This window comes from Sinocyclocheilus grahami, unplaced genomic scaffold (genome assembly GCF_001515645.1).
Source record: "Sinocyclocheilus grahami isolate Dianchi unplaced genomic scaffold, SAMN03320097.WGS_v1.1 scaffold347.1, whole genome shotgun sequence".
In the NCBI taxonomy this organism is placed as follows: domain Eukaryota; kingdom Metazoa; phylum Chordata; class Actinopteri; order Cypriniformes; family Cyprinidae; genus Sinocyclocheilus; species Sinocyclocheilus grahami.
Window position 1 is genome coordinate 10,400 of NW_015505526.1, and position 23,836 is coordinate 34,235.

At 36.8% G+C, this 23,836-nt stretch overlaps 1 protein-coding gene across 1 annotated transcript; it reads left to right on the forward strand.

Moving 5' to 3' along the window:
• The first annotated feature begins 3,646 nt into the window (after window positions 1–3,646).
• On the forward strand, window positions 3,647–23,035 carry LOC107548414 (exostosin-1-like). The gene is made up of 5 exons (XM_016229078.1): window positions 3,647–3,673; window positions 5,548–5,637; window positions 12,474–12,634; window positions 19,652–19,823; window positions 22,589–23,035. The coding sequence occupies exons 2-5, from the start codon at window positions 5,551–5,553 to the stop codon at window positions 22,772–22,774; spliced, it is 606 nt and encodes a 201-aa protein (XP_016084564.1). The 5' UTR covers window positions 3,647–3,673; window positions 5,548–5,550; the 3' UTR covers window positions 22,775–23,035.
• The last annotated feature ends 801 nt before the right edge of the window (window positions 23,036–23,836 follow it).

Consider the following 23,836-nt stretch of genomic DNA (forward strand, 5'->3'; position numbering starts at 1 on the left):
GTCCAAATGGTGCAGAGGATCGATTGTGGGAAACAGTGATTTTTAAGTTACCGCTAAATGATATCAGAAATGTTCATTTCTACTGTGTTCTGTTAATTAAAAGCAGTTGGACTCACAGTGGGTTATTTGCAGAGTTTGAGTCAAGAACCAGAGTAGGATTAGACCTTTCAAGGCCAGATCCAGATCAAGACTAATAACTTGGTCTGCCACTGAGACAACATTCCCTTTCTGCTGATGTCACTATGGCCATGCAGCTTATTGGCTGTTGTTAAGCAATGGACATTCAGCTATTCAGGCATTGTTTAAGCACACTAGCAATTGATCGTTTTGTTATGCAATGCCCACTTTTATTGATTCAACGTTTATCCACTCATGCAAGTTGAGGTAGGGATCCAAAATGCAGATTTACTGTATTTGATGACTGAAAAAGATGCAGAATCCAAAACAAAACATTGGACTTAAATCAAACATGACAATGACTTAAACTGGTACAAGAGATGTACCATAAAAAACTCTCAGGTTACATTAAATAAAGCTACATGCACACTAATCTTTAAACAAAAAACACCGGAAGACAGTCGAGACAAGAAGCAGGAACGTGGGTGACAGGAAACTTCAAAACATAAGATATGACAATATAAAGACATAAAATCATGAAACTATAACAAAACTGAAACACACATGAAAGATGGTCCTGCTCTAATTTTTCTGTTTAATATCCTGTTTCACTCTGAAATATGCCAAAAATATGGAAGTCAAATAGTTTGCAAGCAGCAATCCCCTTGACTTTAGTTCAGTTTCAGCATTTACAAAAAAATTCTCCCATCATTTACCCACCTTTATTTCATTCCAAATCTATATGACTTTCTTCTGTGGAACATAAAAGAAGAGACACTGTATGGTCAACAGTAGTAGGATACACCTTTTCATTACTGAATCCAGGTGTACTCAGTCAGACCCACAGCCCTAGTTGTAAAAAATCAAGTTTCTAGCCATGCAGTCTGCATTTAGAAACATTTGTGGGGGGAAAAATGTTCTTACTTCTGTGATAGGATGCCACCTTTGTAATAAATCAGTTAGTGAAATTTCATCCCTAGATATAGATTTTCCATGGTTAACTCTATAACTGTATGTTGGAAAATGTAAGCATTTAGGAACAGAAGCAACTCAGCAACAGAGTGGATGACTACATAATGCCACAGAGCTGGGTCACCGAGTGCTGAGGCACATGGTATGGAAAAGTCACCAACGCTCTGCTGATTCCAGAGCTGAAGAGTTCTAAACTTTCACTGCCATTAGTATCAGCTCAAAAACTGTGAAGCAGAAGCTTCATGGAATCCCAAAGGTACCGGCTCGTCGACGTACGTTCCCTCACATTACCAAATACAATGTCAAGCATTGGATGGAGTGGTGTAAAGCATGCTACAACTGGACTCTGGAGCAGTGAAAACCTGTTCTATGAAGTTGCAAAGCACACTTCTCTGTTTTGCAGTCTGATGGGTGAGTTTGGGTTGGGCAGATACCAGGAGAACGTTACCTGCCTGACTGCAATGTTCCAAATGTAAAGTTCGGTGAATGAAGGATAATGGTATGGGGCTGTTTTTCAGGGGCTGCAATAGGCCTCTTACTTCCACTGAAGGGAAATCTTAATGCTTCAACATAACAAGACATTTTGGAGAATGATGAGCTTCCAATATTGTGGGAACAGCTTGGTGAAGGCCCTTTTCTATTCCAGCATCACTGTGCCCCAGTGCACAAAGCAAGGCCCATAAACACATGGGTGGATGAGTTTGGTGTGGAAGAACTCGACTGGCCCACACAGAGCCACGACCTCAACCACATCAAACACTGGAATGGAGATTGTGAGCCAGGCCTTCTCGTCCAACATCAGTGCCTGACCTCACAAATTCTCTGCTGGATGAATGGACAAACATTACCAACAGAAATGCTCCAAAATCTTATGGAAAGCCTTCCCAGAAGAGTTAAAGTTGTTATAGCTGCAAAAGGGGAACCAACTCCATATTGATGTCTATGTATTTAAAATACAATTTATAATTTGATGTAATGCCCCACTACTTTTGTCTATATGGTATATTTTGAGGACTGATTGTCCATACAATGGAAGTTAAACTAAAACTGTTTGGTTTCCAACATTTTAAAAAATATATATCTTATTTCGTGTTCCTCAGAAAAAAAGAAAGTCATGAAATAGCATGAAGGCTTGTTCACACCGGGACGAATATCATTATTGCCGACGTTTAACGCGAGGCGTAAAAGCGTTATTTTTTAAAAACCGCTTCGGGCTCGTTTCTTTGGTTTGACACGCCACGTAAAAAACTGGCCGACCAATGAGATTGGCGCTTTTGTTCACGTGCCTGGAGCTGCTGAAGTTACAGTAAAACACGACTTGGTGGCGCTCAAGCACAAAACGGTCTTGCTGAGCACACATTGATACCTAACGACGAAGAGGAAGTAAGTAGACCAAGAAGATGCATCGAGGCAAGATGAATGTAGAGCTGCTGGTCTCATTGGTGTCTGAACACAAAGGGCTTTATGACAAACGCGACAGCGACTACAAAAATATCGATAAGAGGGAGTTGTTATGAAGAGGAATTGCAGATCAAATAGGATTCTATGTGTATTTCTGTTTTTCATTAAGCGCCATCTAATGTCAGGGAGTGAATTTGCACGTTCACTCGGCTCATCGCCTGCGAAAATCGCTTGGGTATGAACACAAAAGACGCGTCGAAAAACGTCGGCGATAAGCGAGCGCGATCGACTACAAAAATATCGATAAGAGGGAGTTGTTATGAAGAGGAATTGCAGATCAAATAGGATTCTATGTGTATTTCTGTTTTTCATTAAGCGCCATCTAATGTCAGGGAGTGAATTTGCACGTTCAAGCCCCGTTCACACTGCCGGTGACACAGCGATAAAGCGACATGCTCCCATTCATTTTCAATGGAGAGATGGCGACTTCCGGCGACACGTGACAGAATGTGGGTGTGTCAAGCGATGCGACAAAAGTTAAGAATTGTTTAACTTTATGCAAATGAACATCGAATTTAGCGAGCGACAACCAATAGGAGTGAAGAATCTGTCAGTGGCGCTCACACGTCACCGTCTCGGGTGCAGGCATGAAAGGACAGATTGCCTGAGCGATTTCACTGTTTTATATGATTTTACTGTAACCACATACATGGATATAAAAAATTATGCGTTGAAAAGAAACCGTTGGCTGTCTAAGTGAGTTTGATTCATACATTTATGGTTCGAGTTGTTAATTACATGATGCAGTGAGCAGTTTAGCACCGGTTAATGATTTAATGCACGAGCACTGCTGTAGTTTATATAACAACACTCTCCAACCACAGAATGGTACTTTTATTTCTTTTAAGTCTAATTCCTAGTCATAATAGAATGATATCTTAGTTTTACCGGCAATATACAGTTTATGATTGCATTTTATATGTCCAGATATGTCCAGACGTGCAGTCTACCAATAACATTAGAGCGACAGCAGTAGGAACGCCCGCAAGCGTTTTCACAGCACAGAGTCTAGCGACATACAGCGAAAAAGTCGCTGGCAGTGGGTATGAACACAAACGACGCGTCGAAAAACATTGGCGATAAGCGCGTGCGATAAACGTCCCGGTGTGTACCAGGCTTGAGGGTGAGTAATTGATGAGAGAATTTTACAAAACTTGCTGTCAGCTGGTTTTGGGTATCAGACAAAACTCTGCTGACTGGTTTTGGATACTACACAATACAGATATCCTCTGAAGGGACCTGATAAAGAGAATGAATCCAGTATTCTTGGTGTGGAGATCTAACATTTTGGCTCTGTACACCATGTTATGTCATCCTCTCTCTGCAGTGATGAATGGTCACTGATCTTGATCACCGATATCACAAAGTCACACTGTTCGCTAAACATGTCAGTGTTCTGTGGCCAGTCAACCTCTCAACGGCTTGGCAGTATAAACAGGACCTTCAGAAAAAATCTGTAAGATATTTGAAGACCAAATCCAACAATCTGTTGACAACCCCTTTTGCTGTGAGAAATAACCTGTTCTCAGCACTTCTGACTGTCTGGCAAACAGTCATTCGATTAGATCTCAAAAATGGGGCACAGGTCAATCTGATCTTATGTTGTTGATGTCAAAGAACATGCATTCTAAACCGACCTCTACAATATCTGACAATAAATTAGGCAGATGTCAACATGAACAGGTTGCAATTGGGAACTCTGGAAAAAAAGGAGTAGAACTGTGTGTTGACTTTGTAGTCAGACTATCCGTCCAACTATAATGAGTACTGATTATTGTATTGACGTGTAGCGAATCAGCTCATGGGGAAATATGAATAATTAACCATAACTAGTTATCATCATATAATATACACGCTTGTTTTGATCATAAGAAGGCGAATTCATAGATACTAGACATGGTAGAGTTACTTATATGAATGAGTGGTTTATCGTAAGCATGAATAAAAATAGTCTATAATACAACAGATTAAATACAACACAGCAATAATATACACAATGGCCTGAAGAATATGTGTGTTCATTCAAAGAAAGGTTTTCCTATGAATTAATTAGTAGAAAAGTCCATTTCTACTGTGCGTTTGTCCTGTGGACACAGAGTGGGTTATCCTACTCACATTCCTGGGGGCATAATAAAAACAGTGATATGGGGGATGGTGTTCAGCAGGAATCCTGGCATCCAGTTTATTGAGTGAGGGGACTGTGACGATTTGTTAATCTAATGAATAATTGATTTGTTAAATCAAATAAAAATTAGTGTGTCAGATTGGTCGAGACGCTACAGACGTTACTCTGAAAACATTAGTAGGATTTACAGTTGTGCTGCAGTAGTGTACATATAGTTTATTTGCCTCAAACAAAACTCTGAAAATAAAATATTCTATTCATTGGCAAATCTACAAACTAGTTTCTTCTGAGATGTGTTCATTGTAACAACTTTGTATACCCTCCAAGACTTTGTTTCTACCTGTACCCCTGACCCCTGGAAATCACGTTAAACTTAGCTATATACTATAGTGTATACTAGGCTGCAACTATACAATCTTCTAGAGAATAGTAATTTCTTGGGCCAAATGGCTTATCGAATTTTCATTCGCACCCTGAGAGACTACAAACACATGAATTGGCACTGGTGTACAATGGTGGATTCAGCAATCCACCATTAACGTGGATGTTCAGTGACTTCAAATGGCATTGAAGATTCACTACACCCTCTTAATATTTTATTTAAAGTCCTTTTTCCTACCGCAAGGTGTAAATTACCATATTGTACTTTGGCAGATGTTCAACTATTGTGACTTTGACTTGATGAACAGATAAGACCCAAACAGATGTCGCAGGCGATGATAGACAAGGATGTGTCAAAGTAAAGTTTAATTAATAAATGCATTGTGATTTCTGAACAATGTGAAAAAAAACTAATGGTGTAAATTAAATTTCAACCACATTCTGTGCTGAAAATCTGTGAATCACTAATGTCACTTCTTATTTCCCCTCAGACGATGAGTGGACGTTTTTTCCCTCATCAAGCTATCAAAACTGATGCAGTTCTCAGCCTGGACGAGGACTCGGTTTTGTCCACCAATGAGGTGAGAGATCACACATTCATTCATCATAATAAATGTTACTGTATTTGAAATGGTAAGGAATATCATGTAGTACACTATTTGGTTTTATCTTTCAAAATCTCAATCCTTTGTCAAGTGACTAAATTGACATTATATTGAGAAGTATTATTACATTTCTAACAAATTATCATTTTGAAATAGCACAAAGAAAACACACAACTAATTTCAAAGGAGTTTGATTTTAGCATGTTGCTTAGCTAATAGTGCAATACTTCAGTGTTCTCTTTCTCACTCACAAACAAACTTTCACTCTCCCAGTCTACTTCCTTTGTCCTGTCCTTTTTTACCTCATTATTTTGTCTCTTTTATTCAGTGGTATTTGTGATGCTGCATGTATTGTCCGTTTCTGGCTTGTTTTGTGTTTGTTCTGCACTTTGTTAATGTCAATTCTCTGTCTTCATTTTCCCTGAGACAAGAGATGATATTTGCACACTGCAGCATCAGCAGCCTGCTGGGCTCATTTTTAATTGCTCTCAGCTGTATAATTTAATCAGACAATAATATGTGCTAGAGAGATATGGAGAGAGAAAAAAAAAGAGGACATCTCTAATCGGATGTCCAAATTCACAAAAAGATGTTGGTATCCGTATACTGATCCTGGTGAGAGGCAGCTTGTGTCTTTCTCAAAATATGGTGAATTCTGACTTTCTGTCCCTTTTTTCTCCTTAGGCTATTATTCATTGTAATGGTGCTTTCATTTGCTGCTTTGTATTTTAAAGTTGCGTGTGCTTAACTTCCTGTTTGAAAACAATGCCAAATGAAGGTTGCATACCTGAAACACGATTTGCAAGCTTTAGCAGTGTATGGGATTCACATATTTTTGCTTGACTGTTTGCTTCTGTTTATTCCTACACACCTGTTTATAGGAGTTGTGATTTCATTTATATTTTGAATTTCTGACTTATAAAATGGTATCAAAAGCATCTCAAGACAGCTGATTGCATTAAATACATTATACCTTTAATTCAAACTTTTTCTATTGACCTTGGAAGTACTTTTCCATGCTTTTTGTATTTTCAAAACGTAACCTTGATGAGAACAATGACATGACAGAAAGGGACAAACATTTCATAAATATTATTAATAGTAGAATTTTAATAATATTAAAAAAATAAAAATTGAAAAAATTAAATTGTAATGATTATTTTATGATGATTTTTTTTTCAGGCACCCCTTTTAAAGAATAAAAATGCAAAGAATATAGTCAAAATATTTGATGTTATTTATTGATGGTGATTTATAAGGTGTTTCTTGGATATTTAAATTAGATTGTGTCAAAAAGCTCCTCAAACAAAGTTGTACTGTTATTCTTCAGTGCATTATACCATTATTTATTTATTTTTTTCTACTACTTTTTTCATTGACCTTTAACATATATATATACATACTGACTCCAAGTTTTTGAATGGTACAGTGTATAATGTAACAAAAGCTTTATATTTCAGATAATGATCTTTTGATCTTTCTATTCATCAAAGAATCCTGAAAAACATTTACTCAATTGTTTTAAATATTGATAATAATAATAATAAAAAAAATTTGTTGAACAGCAAATCATCAGATTAGAATGAGACACTGAAGACTTGAGTAATGATGCTGAAAATATAGTTTTGATCACAGGAAAAAAATTTACATTTTAAGATTTATTCAAATAGAAAGCCGTTATTTTAAATAGTAAAAATGTTTCACAATATTACTGATTTTGCTGTATTTTGGATCAAATTAATGTAGGCTTGGAGAACAGAAGAGAATTAAAAAAAAAAACATAAAAAATCTTACTGTTCAAAAACTTTTGATTGGTAGTGTACCATGATAGCAGTTCCTCTTCAGGAACTCGAGCTGCGTCGACAAACGCTAGGGGAACGCCTTCCGCGATCCACGCTCTGAATCGTATGTGAAATCAGTTTGGTAGTGTACCATGATAGCAGTTATTGCCATGATAGCTAGACAGTGTATTCAGACCTAGCTTAGGCCAATCATTTGTTGGTAATAGCGCAATGTGAACTGCGTCAAGCACTTTTTTGTGAAAGAAGCATAGTTTATAATGAACCTAATTTACATTAAAAGTAGCTGTGCTTGCACAGAAAAGATGTCTATGATTTAATTTAAATGTTGAGGACGCACCCACTAAACTAAATTGCAACGGTTAATGAGTAAGATGCAGGTATTTGCATTGACATAAAGTACCATCCTCAAAAGTGGCGCAATATTTAGTGAACTACGTCCTTATAATTTTAGATGAATAGTTAAAGGGATACTCCACCCCAAAATGAAAATTTTGTCATTAATCACTTACCCCCATGTCGTTCCAAACCCGTAAAAGCTTTGTTTGTCTTCGGAACACAATTTAAGATATTTTGGATGAAAACCGGGAGGCTTGTGACTGTCCCATTGACTGTCAAGTAAATAACACTGTCAAGGTCCAGAAAAGTATGAAAGACATCATCAGAATAGTCCATCTGCCATCAGTGGTTCAACCGTAAAGTTATGAAGCGACGAGAATATGTTTGTACGTGAAGAAAACAAAAAGAACAACTTTATTCAACCATTCGTCTCCTCTGTGTCTCTCCACATCACCGTAGAGCCATTTTGGAGAATAACCACTGAACGCAAGCAGCGTACGCTCTTCTGTGTCAGCTGCGCTGCACGGATGTGCTGTTTTCGTTCAAATCAATGCGCAAATACACGTAGAAAACGTATCCTTGTGGCGCGGCTGACATTAATGCAATGGAACAACATGGGGGTAAGTGATTAATGACAAAATTTTCATTTTGGGGTGGAGTACCCCTTTAATGTTTCAAAGGCCTGAATGAGAATCCAGTTTCCCAGCAAATTGGCCAAATCTGGAATAATTATTATTTAAAAGGATTATAAATGTGTAGTTAACAACTATCATCCCTCGAGCTGTGATATGCAAATCTGTGTGGCTGCAGTGCCAATTCACAAAATATGGCTGCACCATCTGGCAAAGATGTTTCAGGCAATGTGAAGAATTTTGGGATTTATTTATTCCCCGAACAGAGAGAGGCTTTGATGTTTAGGGTGTCATAGGTCTAAGTTTGATTAAGGCAGAGATGATCCAAGGGCCAGGAAGAAGTTGTTGCCAATGCAATTCTCCAACAGTTTACAGGGTTAAGGGTGTTAAAAACAAAAGAAACACATTTTTGGCTTTCCTGGCCAAGTCTATGGGACTATGAAGCTTGTTTGTAAATACCCTGCAGGGGTGGGAGAAAAAACAATGTGGGAATTAATCTGGTTATGGAATTTACTGTTAACTCCTTTGCAGTCGGATCTTGAAAGATTTTGTTGATCCTCTTTGATGGAGCAAGTTTTGAAAAGCCGCACCATTCAGCAGCAGAAGTCAGCAAAACCAATTAAATCCCAAAGACTGATCTCTTTCCTCTCACATTTGTCTAACACTACCATAATTCCATAAAGTTTGAGGAAAGAAAGATACGCTTCAGTGTTGTTGGTGTATTGCCAGTGTCAATGTTTTTCCAAGAAAATATGATTTTAGTTTTTCTACTTCACAATTTAATGTTTAGTTCAATGTTACATGACATTCCTTGTAATTGCTTGTGAAATTTACTAGCAGTTTTAAAGTGCACTGGCTGTACTGCAATGTACGTTGTAAATTATAATCTGCTTCAGAATAATATTTGAAATGTCACAAGCAGTGAGAATACGTCCAATCAGATGGCTGGAAAGCTTCTAATTTCTCAAGTTCATTATGTATGGCGTAGCTCAGTGTGTGTTTGAAACCTGCTATCCATAATTCATCATGCTGATGTTTTATTAACTGCACCCAGTACATCTTTACCTCTGCCTGGCCAGAATATCCACTTAACTTTTATAGCGCTACAAGATTACAGAACCCGTATTACAAAAGTTTAATGAGTCTCAGTTTCGGTGAGAAAGCTCTTGTGGCTTTAAACAAATCCAGCAACATTTGGAGGGAAGCTTCCTCTCGTTTCGCACAGTAATCTGCCCCAGTAATTGCCCTTTAAGCATTTGAGAGGGTTTTAATTGAAAAGTGCTGAGAATGTGAGAATATGGCATATTTAGTTTCCATTTTGTTAAGACTGTGCGGCACTATGGCTCCACAGAATTGATAATTGCATTGTTTCGACTCATTAACTGGCTTATTAAAATGGGAAATGTAATATAGGGGTCGAGTTTTTTTGTGCGGCAAGCATCATTAGACTGTAGGCACATGTGTGGCATAACAACGGCACAGCAGAGCTCATGGGTTATGATGTCTGTACTGCAGTTAATGGCCTGAAGAATTGACCAGAAAGGGTAATAATTGTTATAGTACAATGACAGAGTAATATAAATTACAGCATTAATCTAGTGTTTGTTCATGTTTGTGCAGGTTAATTTGTATCTTCATCTATCGTGTATTTGTTTTCCCATTTATCTTTATTGCACATCTGACACTATAAATGTGTGCTAGCCAAGGAGGTTAGCATTCCCATTCATCTTAATGGCAGTTGCTTGGCTGGTGCATGATCCCCACAATGGAATTCTGCCGTCTTTTAGAAGTTTTTTATTTTTTTAGCCAGTCATCTGAACCATGAATGCCATGTCACCAATCGCACAGATAATGTCCTCTACTCAGTTAGTCTGCATAAGATTAATGTATACTTTGGCTTTTACTCATACAATAGGGTATGCATGCAGTGTGCATGACAAAAATTCCGTAATCTGCACAGTACAAGCAGCTGCACACTTTTTTTTTGCACTAATTAATTTGTCATATTTTCTGGAGAGAAAAAGCGCAGACACTGGACAAGGATGAATCTTTCTAGTGCACATTTGTCAAGGCACCTGTGTTCGCCCAGGCTATCATACTATGAAAGGTTGTGAGTTCGACTGTGCAAAAATAAATATATGTGAAATTTGGGCTTTAAATTCTGCCCCATTATTACATTTGACGGATCTGCCTCCGTCCAATCAACAAACGATGGACTGAAGCCAGAAAAATATATATGTTGCTAACTACATTAAATTATGAGTAGCTTGTATCTTCGAAAGCCATAGTTTCATAGTCCCAAAAATCCAAAATGTCCCAGCGTTGGGATATTTCACTATAATCTCAAAAGTATGTACTTTAAATCAAAGTTTGTCTTTGATTATATAAGAAAACATTCTAGTTTTGTTGCATCATATTGTGTTGCCATCCTGCAGTGTAGATGCTATGTTTTTTGGTTTTTTTGTATGTCTCTTTATTGTAAATTCATATAAACATATTACCACAACGTACTGAGAATTTCAGAGACAGATTTTGCGTCATCTTCAAATTGGTCATGCAAATTTGCAGCGCCAACCAACAGAAATCTACAGAGCCTCACACATGACTTGCAGTACTTCCAATGAATTCATGGCCCTGAAACAAGGGAATAAAGTAATACAACATGGGCACCTTATTTGCCTAAAACAAGGGGATGAAATAATAAGATCTTGGCCACAATATCTTGTTTTTTCCCACGTCATGTGCAGCGCTTCATAGAAAGCTTCTTGGTTTGAAAGTGACTTATGTATGAGTGCTTCATTTATCACTCCAGTATTGACCATTTTTTGCCTGCAACATTCCACCAAAATTTCATGGACTGCACTAATTTTGCACACTGAACACTTCAGATTCTCCTTTTAGCACACTGCTAAATGAAATAAGAGCTAGATAATTAGTTAAACTCATTTCTTAGCCATTTGTGAGTTCTGTTCATCTCAGACCAAGCATTCATGACTCCTCCTGCCATTCATCTTTCCCACTCACTCAGATCCATAATCAAGGTCCGGTACACATAATGAATGGAGCGAATTTCAGTGTGTCACCCACAATGCATTGCTGGAGTGATGCACCTTAAAGCTGTAATTCCTTAAGGCCACGTTATTTGCATGATGTCATAAATCCGAATCCGCTGCTAACGCAGCGATTAATCTATTGTAACATTAAGGGGGACGTTTGCAACCTTTTCCTCTGATTTGCGGGTTCATTTTTTAATATGTGCGCACGCTGACTTTGACAGAGCAAGGACTGCTCTCATCCCCTGCATGCAGACAAGTCAGTTGACGCTGAAGCATGTCTGAAGGCATTAGAAAATCCAAGGCTAAATAAAGAGCCGAGCTAGAAAATGCTTGTTCTCTTTGAGCTCTCATTGGCTCCTTTGATAATTTATCTCACTGAAAGTGAGCCCATGTCAGTTCTTTTAACAGACTATCAAAAGAGTTTATGTTGCTTTTGTTAATTCTACTTCTTTAATCTTCTCTGATGAGTTTCTCAAGCAGAGTCTTCCCTTTGGTTTTATCTGTAGTCTGAAGAGATAATGAAAATGAACATAATGTCTTTATTCTCAAAGGAATAGTTTACACAAAATAAATGACTGCCAATATTAACCAAAAATAATAATCTGTCTTTTATTTTACTCACCTTCTGAAATAGTTATGTAATCAAAATTGTACACCTCTGTCTTCTCTGGGTTTTACAGGTGGATTTCGCCTTCATCGTTTGGCAAAGTTTTCCAGATCGGATCGTAGGCTACCCAGCACGCAATTTTAACAGACTATCAAAAGAGCTTATGTTGCTTTTGTTAATTCTACTTCTTTAATCTTCTCTGATGAGTTTCTCAAGCAGAGTCTTCCCTAGTCTGAAGAGATAATGAAAATGAACATAATGTCTTTATTCTCAAAGGAATAGTTTAACCAAAAATAATAATCAGTTTTTTATTTTACTCACCTTCTGAAATAGTTATGTAATCAAAATTGTACACCTCTGTCTTCTCTGGGTTTTACAGGTGGATTTCGCCTTCATCGTTTGGCAAAGTTTTCCAGATCGGATCGTAGGCTACCCAGCACGCAGCCATTACTGGGACAGCGGGAAGGGGAGGTGGGGTTATACCTCTAAATGGACCAATGAATACTCCATGGTGCTCACAGGAGCTGCGTTCTACCACAGGTAATCTCCAGACAACACAAAACTTACCTGAAGAGTATTATTTTGTTTTTCTTTTGCTGCATTTTTTCTATTCTACGGTATTCTACCTATTTTTCTTTCTTTTTCTTTTCTTCAACAAAACATTGCCGGCTAACAATTAGCATGCGCTAACAGTAAGCATTCAATTCTATGCCTAGCCACGGTGTGGCAGAATATCTGTAGTCCTTAATTGTTATAGATTGATTTTTAATTAAATACAAAGTTCTGTCATGAAACTCTAGATGGTGCAGGCTGAAGAGTGAATTTGAAGGACAGGGTAAATTTGACTTATTTTGTCTTCTGGGAAACATGTAACTATCTCCTGTAGCCTCTGAAGAGCAGTACTAAATGAAAAAAAAATGTGGATCATTAAGGTAAGAACACAGTATTAAAAATCATACTGAACGGGGTAATTTTCATAAATTCAACTATTATTTTCTATTGTGGACAATATGTAAACATATTTTATGTGAAATATCTTATTCAGGTCAGTACTAAATAAACAATAGCATGCATAATCCCTCTAATATTTTTCAGATTCTGAAAGGGGGGTGTAAACTTTTGACCTCAACTATAATCACATCATTATTCATATGGCATAGCTGATTGCTTTCTTTACACATCAGCAGCCTATGAACTTGCTCATAGGAATGCTCAACATTCAAATACTCGACTAGTGCTTGTTGTAGCAGTTGCAGCGTGCTTCAGAAACCCTTCACCTCCCCCAGCTCCACCTGTATAGATCTGCTACGGGATGATTTCATGTATGTTATATATGGGGGTTGTTTCATATATGTTACATGTGTACCTGCAGCTGCAGTATTTCATACATGCTTACAACAGCATGCCTGTGGATGTATTGACAAAAGTAAATTCAAATAGTACAATCGCAGTAAGGCGCCTTTCCACTATCTCCGACATTCACATAGGTTTGTTGCATTTCACCTTTTAATGGCAGTCACACAGAACTTAAATTAGTCCTGAAGCCTTCCTCTTATTCATGAAAAAAATGAATGAATAATGAATGTATGAATATATCCACACAAAATAAATGACTGCCAATATTTCTGAGAGAAAAACATAGAAGGTTTTGTAGGGCTGAGCAACGTAAATGGTTACGCAATGAATTATAAAATAGTTATTTTATACTTAATTATTCATACCTACCCATTTTGCAGAATTGTGCAGAAGTAGTGTTTAAAGAATATCCTTTTAGTGCACAAATACTGATAATTCTCACCTCATGCTCAGCACACCCAAAGCTTAAATTGGATTTGAAAATTCTGCATATTCATATGGTCGGAATTCCATGCAGTTCCCATAAAAATCTCCATGAATGATTTCCAGTCTGTCCTTCGTTGGAGACAGTGGAAAGGCAGTTAAAACTCTACTGTTGTCATTTCACGAAACTCACAATAATGACATAATTTTTCTTAAACTAAAATAGTAATAAAGTGTAGTTTTAATGAACTTATTAATATAAATGGAAAACTTTTTTTTCACCTTGAGGTTCATGGTTTCCCTAAAAACAGCAAGCGAGGAAAGAATGAAAGAAAGGCAGAAATAAATGTATGAAACTTTTTGCAAAGAACTTTAGTTCTTGTTTCATTTGCTCCAATTGTTTCAGAGACCCAGGAACAGTTGTGGATTAAAGTGTGTGTCATCTGAAAATATCCGTAGTCAGTTTGCCATAGCTAATACAACCTGATTAGCTGAGTTTACTAATCCTTTACAAAAATAAGCAAAATCCTTTGCTTATTTTAATCTGCTTACTTGCTTAGCTTCTTCATAGGGCATTACATACACAATCACCAAAAAATAACACTAACTGAATATTCAACAATTGTTGAAGATTCCTAGAGCCAGGTCTGACTTCAAATGCTATTAATGCTTGCCTTGTGTATGCAAGAAGGGCACATGACTTTTGAGAGGTACGATAAAGAATTTTTAGTGAATAATACAACAGGGGATGGAGTTGTCATCTCACATCAACATTTTTTGACTGGAGGAAGTGGATCATGGACTATCGTGGATATTTTGGCCAGAAGTGATGGTTAAAATGGCTTTAAAGATGGATTTGTTTCTTACAATCACATAGCTTTCCACTTCATTTATTGGTGGACAGGAGTCGTGTCAATTACTCATGGATTATTATGATGTTTGGACTCTCATTCTGATGGCACCCATTCACTGCAGAGGATCCATTAGTGAGCCAGATGTAATGCTACATTTCTACGAATCTGTTCCAATAAAGAAACAACCTCATATAGTATTTGTGTGAAATATTCTGTTAATTTAAGTCTGTACTCACAAAAAGCTTGTATTCTCTTACTATATTCCTCTTCCTTTGCAATTGTTATAGCAATCCTCAGTGAGTTATGTCAACCCGATCTAATGAAAGTGCATATAAATCGTACGCCAAATAAAAACGAAAACTCGTGGTATTGATACGCAAAAATGGACTTTGGCGTATCAAATTGCTATGCAATGGGTAGGTTTAGGGTTGTGGGGTAGATGCGTATCGTATGTACACGAAAACTGATATATGTTGATATATATCATCCCGTAGCAGATATTGAAAACAAAATATGATGATACGCATCATATGCATGGCAACTGCGTAATATGTGCACGCCAAACACATGCGTATCATATGCAAGTTTTCGTTTTTATTTGGCGTACTATTTATACGCATTTTCATGAGACCAGGCTCGTTATGTAGAAGAAAAATATCTAAACAGTCAGACATGCCATTAACACATGCCCCTGAACATGCTACATGTTCACTTGTGAAAAATGTTTTTATAACATTTTTCATATGCAGAGACATGAACCAAAGTCCCTCAAAAGATATCTCAAAAGACTTTTATACAGTACCCTGATTTCCCTGAGGAAAGAAACAACTGATTTGTTTCTGTAGCTTGTTAAATATAACTCTGAAATACAAATGATATATCAAGAATCATCAAGTTCCATATAAAGCTAGACTTAGTAAAATATTTCTCTGAAACCTAGCACATAAATATTTCTCTGTTGTCTCTCTCTAGTGATCTCAATGTGAATTCATCTTTCATCATGAAAATATACAATTGGCTTTGCTACACTCTGGTTACTATTGCATTCATTCCAGCCTTTAGGGTCGCCGGGGTAAAGGTTAGATTTTCCTCCATATTTACATGAACTTTTTGTGTAATAAACCATTATTTGTGACAATACTCCCAGTTTCTGCTCATAAAAAAGTTGGTAAACAATAGCTTTGCAGAAATGGCACCGGAAATATATTACCGTATAGTATTGGGCCTTTAAATATTGTGCTGAATAATAAGTAAAAAATATTGAGAACCACTGTTTTATTCATTTGGAGTCATCCTGCGGGCCCCTTGGATGCTTTCTGAGCCCCCTAGTGGGCCCCTGCCCCCTGGCTGAGAACCACTAGACTACAGTATATGGGATAATTTATTTTATCTGAAGAGAATATGTACGCAGAGTTGGGTAGTAATTTATTACATGTAATCTGGATTACGTAATAAGATTCCAAAAATTAAGTATTTGTAATGAAATTATATTTCATTTTAAAATACTCAGAATCAAATACAGTTACATTTTTATCGATTACCTGATTGCATATTATTCAAACAATTGCAATAAATTATTAATTATTTATTGATTTTCCATAATTCCTCTTTTTTATCTTTTAAATTGTCCTTTCTAATACTGCTTATATACATTCAAATAGTTTTTCTATTCAGATAGACAAAGAATGCACAATATTAAAATATTTTATTTCTTATTTGCATATAATGCAGGCATTCCCAAACCTTTGAACATCTTTCACCTAATATATTTATTTGAAGTACGCTGAGATTTTAAAATCAATATTTTAGTAATTAAATATCACATCTGCATGTTCACGGTTCATGTTGTTTAATGGTCACATGACATGCAGATAAACAAATAAAATATTTTATTTCAGTGAGTGTTTTATTTTAATTGATGTTATTCTAAAATGACTTATTTTCATTTTCAACTTTTATGATTTAATTCATTATTAGCTTTTCATTAAACTTATGAAGCCCCTGCAGTTCATTTACAAACCACAGTTTGGGAAACCTTGAAGTAATGTATTGTTAATGCATGTTATGAATTACAACGAATGGAATATAGACTCTTTGTATTTTTATATCAATGTGGTATGAGATTATCCTATTTAAATCAATGTGATAAACAACTAGATAAAAATTGGGCTACTATTTCTAAGTAATCTACCAAGCTCTGTATGTACATACAGCAAAAGTCTAGAGTATGTTATACCTACATTATAATTCTGTAATTAATCAATTTATCACAATTTATTTATGTAAACAAGTCGACTATTGTGACAGGTTTTAAACTAGATACTTTAATTAAATACCATAATTAAATATTTAGAAGTCATACAATTTTTATGAAATTATTTTATGATAACCATTATAAAGTCTTGCAAGTTAGTTATGCTACCTCTTTAACCAGCATCCTAGAAATGATATTGCCTGAATTTTTTTTAAAGAATGTTTGAAAGAAAAATAGAAAGACATCCAAAACAAAAGAACACAAAAACACAATGGACACCATCCAGCACCCTAGCAACACTCTTAAAAAACACTCAGAGCACCATAGCAACCACACAGAAACACCCTGAACACCATCCACAACACCCTAACAACAGCACAGCAGGGATTCACAGCTTGTTGAATCTTCAGTCACAGGTTTTTTCCGGCTCTCACAGAATTTGGACAAGAGGCTGGTACGAGGTCAGTGTCAGGTGCTTGTAAAAGCCGAATGTGAGACCTGCTGCGATAGAGATCGCTCAGAGACAGGCTGATATTAAAGCAGCTAATAAATGTTCAGTCTGACAGCTTCACTGGCCACATTTTAACGATAAATGGCACAGGTTAGATGGAGTTCACAGTTTGTTTTAGCTGAAGGTCTGTGAACTCATCACTCAAAACACACACACACAGACCTTCAGACTGACACATCACACACCCGACACACAGATTAACTGCTTTGCTACTGGTCAGCGAGCTAACACACCACCTGCAAAGTGACCCCAGCTTAAAGTGTGCGGGAGAAAAGGACATAAATAAACGTGTGAAGAGAGATAAGCCACCTGCAGTGCTGAGAGGAACGCTCTGACGGCTGTCCCTCAAAGAGAGAGGGAAGGAAAGAGAATGACAGAATAGACGTCTGCAGGCATGAAAGGAGATTCGGTTTAATAAGGACAGCGTGAGAGAGAGAGAGAGTAGGTGTCACTCACAGAAATTAAAACATCTGTGTTTTTAAGGTTCTCACAGAAGGGTGGCCTCTCTGTCTGTGCTGGATACCATGACTATACTCTCAGTCCCACCCAGAGGAACATTTTATTACTCGTAGGTTGCTCTTGGAGCACTCGTTTAAGTTGTTTCTCCTAACAGAATAGATTGTTAAAGGGATAGTTCACCCAAAAATTTAATTCTGTAATCATTTACTCACCATCATGTTGTTCCAAACCTGTATGTATTTCTTTCTTCTATGGAATATAAAAGAACGCTGGCAACCAAACTGTTTGGTTCCTATCGACTTACATGTGAGAAGCAAAACTGCTTGGTTATAAATGTTCTTAAAAATAAGTTATTTTGTGATCTGCAAAAAAAAAAAATGCTTACAGGTTTGGAGCAACATGACAATGGTGATTCATTTTTTTGGTTGACTAACCAAGTGAAAGACGCTATAAAACAAGATTATAAAAAAAAAAATTCTCAAGAAAATGTAAGGGTGCTTGCCCAATTAAAACTCACTATATATTTTCATGTATAAAAAGCCATTAATATTGTGGGAGAAAAAAATAATGAAATGTGTAGAATATTATCCAATATTCTACACATATTCTATAGCCAATGCATAATGCATAAATCTAAAGAAAAAACATAAAGCTCGGACTACCAATAGATCTGTCAATTACTCAACCTCATGTTGATCCAAACCCATAAGACTTATGTTCATCTTCGAAACAAATGCACATATTTTTAATGAAACCTAGAAAAGTAATCCATATGAATTGAGCAAGTCTTCTGAGGCGACTTGATCGCTTTATATGATGAACAGTTTTAATTTATGCTTTTATTCACATATCAACATTAATGAATGCACATACAACAAGTCTCTTCAGAAAACTTAGAATAAAACAATTTGTTGTTTCATATGGATTGATTCATATGGATTACTTTTACTATCTTTTCAAGACTTTAATGCTTAAAAGTTTTGGTGGAATGGACTTTCAATGGAGGTACAGAAATCATCATTTGTGACCCTCGACCACAAAACCAGCCATAATGGTCAATTTTTCAAAATTGAGATGTATACATCATCTGAAAGCTGAATAAATAAGCTTTCCATTGATGTATGGTTTGTTAGGATGGGACCATATTTGGCCGAGATACAACTATTTGAAAATCTGGAATCTGAGGGTCCATAAAGAAAATCTAAATAGTGAGAAAATTGCCTTTAAAGTTGTCCAAATGAATTCCTTAGCAATGCATATTACTAACCAAAAATTAAGTTTTGATATATTTATGGTTGGGAATTTACAAAATATCTTCATGGAACATGATCTTTACTTAACATCCAAATGATTATTGGCATAAAAGAAAAATCGATAATTTTGACCCATACAATGTATTTTTGGCTATTGCTACAAATATACCCCAGCGACTTAAGACTGGTTTTGTGGTCCGGGGTCACATATGTGTTTCAAAGATGAACAGAGGTCTTATGGATTAGAACAGCATGAGGGTGAGAAATTAATGTTTTATTTTTTGGGGTGAACTGTCCCTTTAATGGCAGGGTTTCTGAGCAGCATTCAGAATGAAAATTTGGTCAGGTTTAACTTCCCCACAGGCAAATTGCCTTGTTTTTGCTTTCATGTCTCCTCTGTTATCTAATTAATATCTTTATGTATTCCTCTTTTTTTTTCTTGGTCAGGTATTATCATCACCTGTACACATACTACCTGCCGACGTCTCTGCTGTCAATGGTGGACCAGTTGGCCAACTGTGAGGACATCCTCATGAATTTCCTCATCTCCGCAGTAACCAAACTCCCGCCAATCAAAGTCACACAGAAAAAACAGTACAAGGAGACCATGATGCAGCAGGTATGAGTCTGTGTGTGTATGGGTTGTAAATAGACGAGTGTGTATCCAGAGTGATTCCCTGTTGGGGTCAGAAATGTCTGTGTGGTGTGTGATGGATGGAGGGCCCCAGGGCTGTGAGTGTGTGTGGATCTGATTCAGCAGTATTGGTCTGTTTGATGAATGTCTTCATGGTAAGGTGAGATTAATGATTGACAGCAAGGTTGCAGTACTATCCTTCTCTCTGTCTGTCTCAACTGTTTCTTCCCACTGTTCCTCTCCTTCTCTCTCAATTCTCTTTTGGTACATTCTTACTTTATTTCCAATAGTATCTCATCTGTATGAGTCTAATGGATGCTGATTAGTGAGTAATAAGAGTGGGAATCATAAGGAACATATTATATTATAGCTGGGTCATGATATGATAATGATCTGATAACTATAATATCATCATAGTTCTTTAGGTTTAAAGTTATTCAAAACATATTCTGATCTTTTACTCAGTTGTTTCTTATTAATTTACTTCAAGCAATTATATTATTCTTCCATTTTGAAAACAAAGAAACAAATGACCTAATGCTACATTGTTTTTTTCTTCCAAAGTATTCATATAAAAATGTAACTAAAAATATAGACTCTTGACATGAGATTATTAACACAGTGTTGAGAAAAAGTAATGATTTAATATATTGATTTCCCCCCCACCTCTGCTAAAATATCAGGAGTTTGCAAATGGCAAAAAATAATAATAAATGGCTTTATACAGTATTGTACAATATTGCTTAAGTAATAACCCTAGTAACTTTACATTTTCAGTAGTTTGACAGCAGTTTAACCAATGTAGCTTTTTCAGTAACAAGCTACCTTTTCCAACAAGGAGAACTACAAAACATAACTACATAATTTGTCACATTATTAAATTTAAGGTTGTCAGCCATTCATTACTGAATCCGTTTCTTGTCACAGTACAGAAGGAGACCAAGGACGGAGAGGTAAGGTAAACAGGGATCTTTATTTACAGGTGCTGAGAGAGAGAGAGAAAGGGAGAGCAAAACGGGTTAGGGCAACGGTCTATGGAATGGTAGGGATCTAGCTCACGTGATGATGGGTTCCTTCTAGGATCGGGCTGGAGAGGATGGCACAGAGACAGGTAGGTTTCAGGATGGCGTCCGGGTTAGTGAGTCAGGTAAGGAGTAGCATAGTGAACTCAAGACCAGACGAAGTGTGACTGCAGTGACTGTGCATTTAAGCTCGTGTTGATGAGGTGGTGACAGGTGCGGCTGATTAGTACTCCGGTGATTGTGAACGGGTGTGGGAGGGGATTGGGCCTGACGAGGCTGGACTACTACTGACAGTACTGCTCTGATTTAAAAAAATAAGCTGTTACCCCCTTAAATACTGTAGGTACAATGTAGTTAGCTACTTTTTGTTATTAGCTTGTAGCATAGGCTAGCTCACTAGTTTTTTAAATATACATCTTCACAGTAGTTTAATTATGTTTAAGTAGTTACAGAAGTTTAAGAAGATACCGTTTCAAAGTATTAAAAATGTTCAGTATAGTTGAACAGTACTGGTCATGTATACAGTTTTACTCTATATTTCCTTATTTAGTACTTTCTGTGAAATTTCTCATCTTATCAAAACACTGTTTTTTGCCTATGGATTTTGTCTTTTTTTAAACATTATTGCTTATCACTTTTTTTGAGAGAACATTCAACAGTAACATTCCCATAATGTCTGCAAAATTATAAAATTGAACATTCCCTTAATGTTTTTCTCTAACGTTCACCTAACCAAGGAAATTAAACATTTTTGAAACATTTAAAAAAACCTGAATGTTTTGTATGTTCTGAGATTATTCAGAAATAACATTTTCATACCTTAATTGGGAACGTTAGCAAAATGTTCTTAGAACATATTTTTGTTTGCTGGGTAGAAGCTAAATTACCTAAGACTCTAATTGACCCTTCGCCGGGAGTTTGATTGACAGGCGATCTGACCAATCATAACGCTGAATCTGACATTTTGTCTGACAAACAAACCACAAAGGAGAGTGGATTAATGTCGAAATGTTGAAAAATGGCATTTATTGACATCTTTCCATGGTTGAAACAAGATACCCTCTGATGTTCATTCATGTTTATTTTGCACTATAACTAGTAAAGAGGATGAGATGATTGGTTAATGAACAGCAATCTGTCACGCCTCATTAAAGAACCTCAAAACGTTATTTAAAACAGAAAGCTGACCCTTTTTTCATACCAAAAGTAAGCTGCTCTGTCTTGTCTGTTGGTGCGAAAATATTTTTCACTGCATGAGAACATGATGTGTGGTGTGAGAGCGACATGACTTGTCGGACGTACCAACAGTAATAAAAGGGGGCAGGTCTTTGCGAAGGGTCAATTAGCTGATTAGAATCTCAGATTGGTCACATTTTGCTGTGTGATTTCTCAATTTCTCTAAAATTCTGTAACGAAACAGAATCCATGAATGTTACAAAATGTCTTTCTGTGTTCCTCTGCATGTCCAAGGGATTGGTCTGTATTAGCACATTGTAAGCTTCTTTAACAAGCAGCTAGACATCCTTCCACAGCGTTTCTCATAAATGTAAGGCCATAACTGTCGTCTGTTCTCTGAGTCGTGAAATGAACACTCCGTGTTCGCTCTGTTTGTCAGTGTCTTCTAAAGTGCTGCCCAATTCCAGCCCAATTCCAGAAACATGCTCCTGCTTTCGTTCATAATCTGCCTGGTGAACCATACACAGACCTCTCTCTCCCTCTCTCTCTCAGGGCTCTAAGGCGTCTCGATGGGCCGACCCAGACCACTTTGCACAGCGTCAGTCCTGCATGAACTCTTTCACGAGCTGGTTTGGCTTCATGCCTCTCCTTCACTCTCAGTTGCGTCTGGATCCCGTCCTCTTCAAAGACCAGGTCTCTATCCTACGCAAGAAATACAGAGACATTGAGAGGTTGTGAGGGGCGAATCCCTCCCACAGACCTGCAGTGTTCAGTTCACCTGGACTCATTAGAGACCAGATACAAATACAATATATTCCATCTACAGAATAAATGATAACAAAATATGCAACACTGAATGATTTTATCTGCGGCCGAAGATTTTGTGGCAAGCATTTGCTCAGAATAGGACCGGCTCCTTGTGTGTTTGAATTTGTTGTTGTCGTCGGTGTTGTTGTCTGCGAGGGCCGTAGCGCTGCACATTTATGAACAAGAGGCAAAAGAGGCGTATGAATGGATGAAAACAGCTCAACAAGTCACCTATGCCTGCAATATGTATTTTAATTTCAATTCTTTTTTTTTAGAAATTCTTTTTTTTAAAGTCGTTTAAAAAAATAAAATCTATGAATGCAAAGTGGGTTTGCACCCTAAATATAAATTTTTGTATCATTTAATTGTGTGTTTGTCCTTTAATACACCATTTGTTCCCTTCACAACAGATTTTGAGAAAATCAGCAGTCAGTTTCTGCAGTTCAGATTTAAAAGCTAGCATTGAGCTTTTTAATAATTTGTGAGCATGGTATGAATTATGGGGGACGGGGTGTTAATTAAGGTTTGAACGCCCTTAAAGTTAAAACTAAAGGTTGTCTTTCAAATTCATAATCTTTTTACATATACATTGACACCTGACAAGACGTGTTGTGTTGCACATCTGAGAGATGCAACCCACATTAGAAGCTTGTGGATCAGTTCACACATTTTGTGTGCATGTTTTTATGTTTGTATCTTGTCATACATGCAAATCAAATTTTGTAAATCAAGTCATAGGCTGTACATCCTTATGTAGTGCACTATTCGAGGAGAAAACCATAGGCCTATGGTTATGAAAATACCTATTTGTGCACTTACAGTACTTCCTTTTATGTACTTTTATGCTCAAAAGTGTGGGTATTGGGACTTGCCCCATTTGTAGTGCTCGATCCCATAATGCACTGCAATAATGAGTTGTACATTCTATGCACTTTCCACACTTCTGCTGTTTTGCTCAGGTCAAGCATTTAAAGGGATATTTCACCTAAAAAC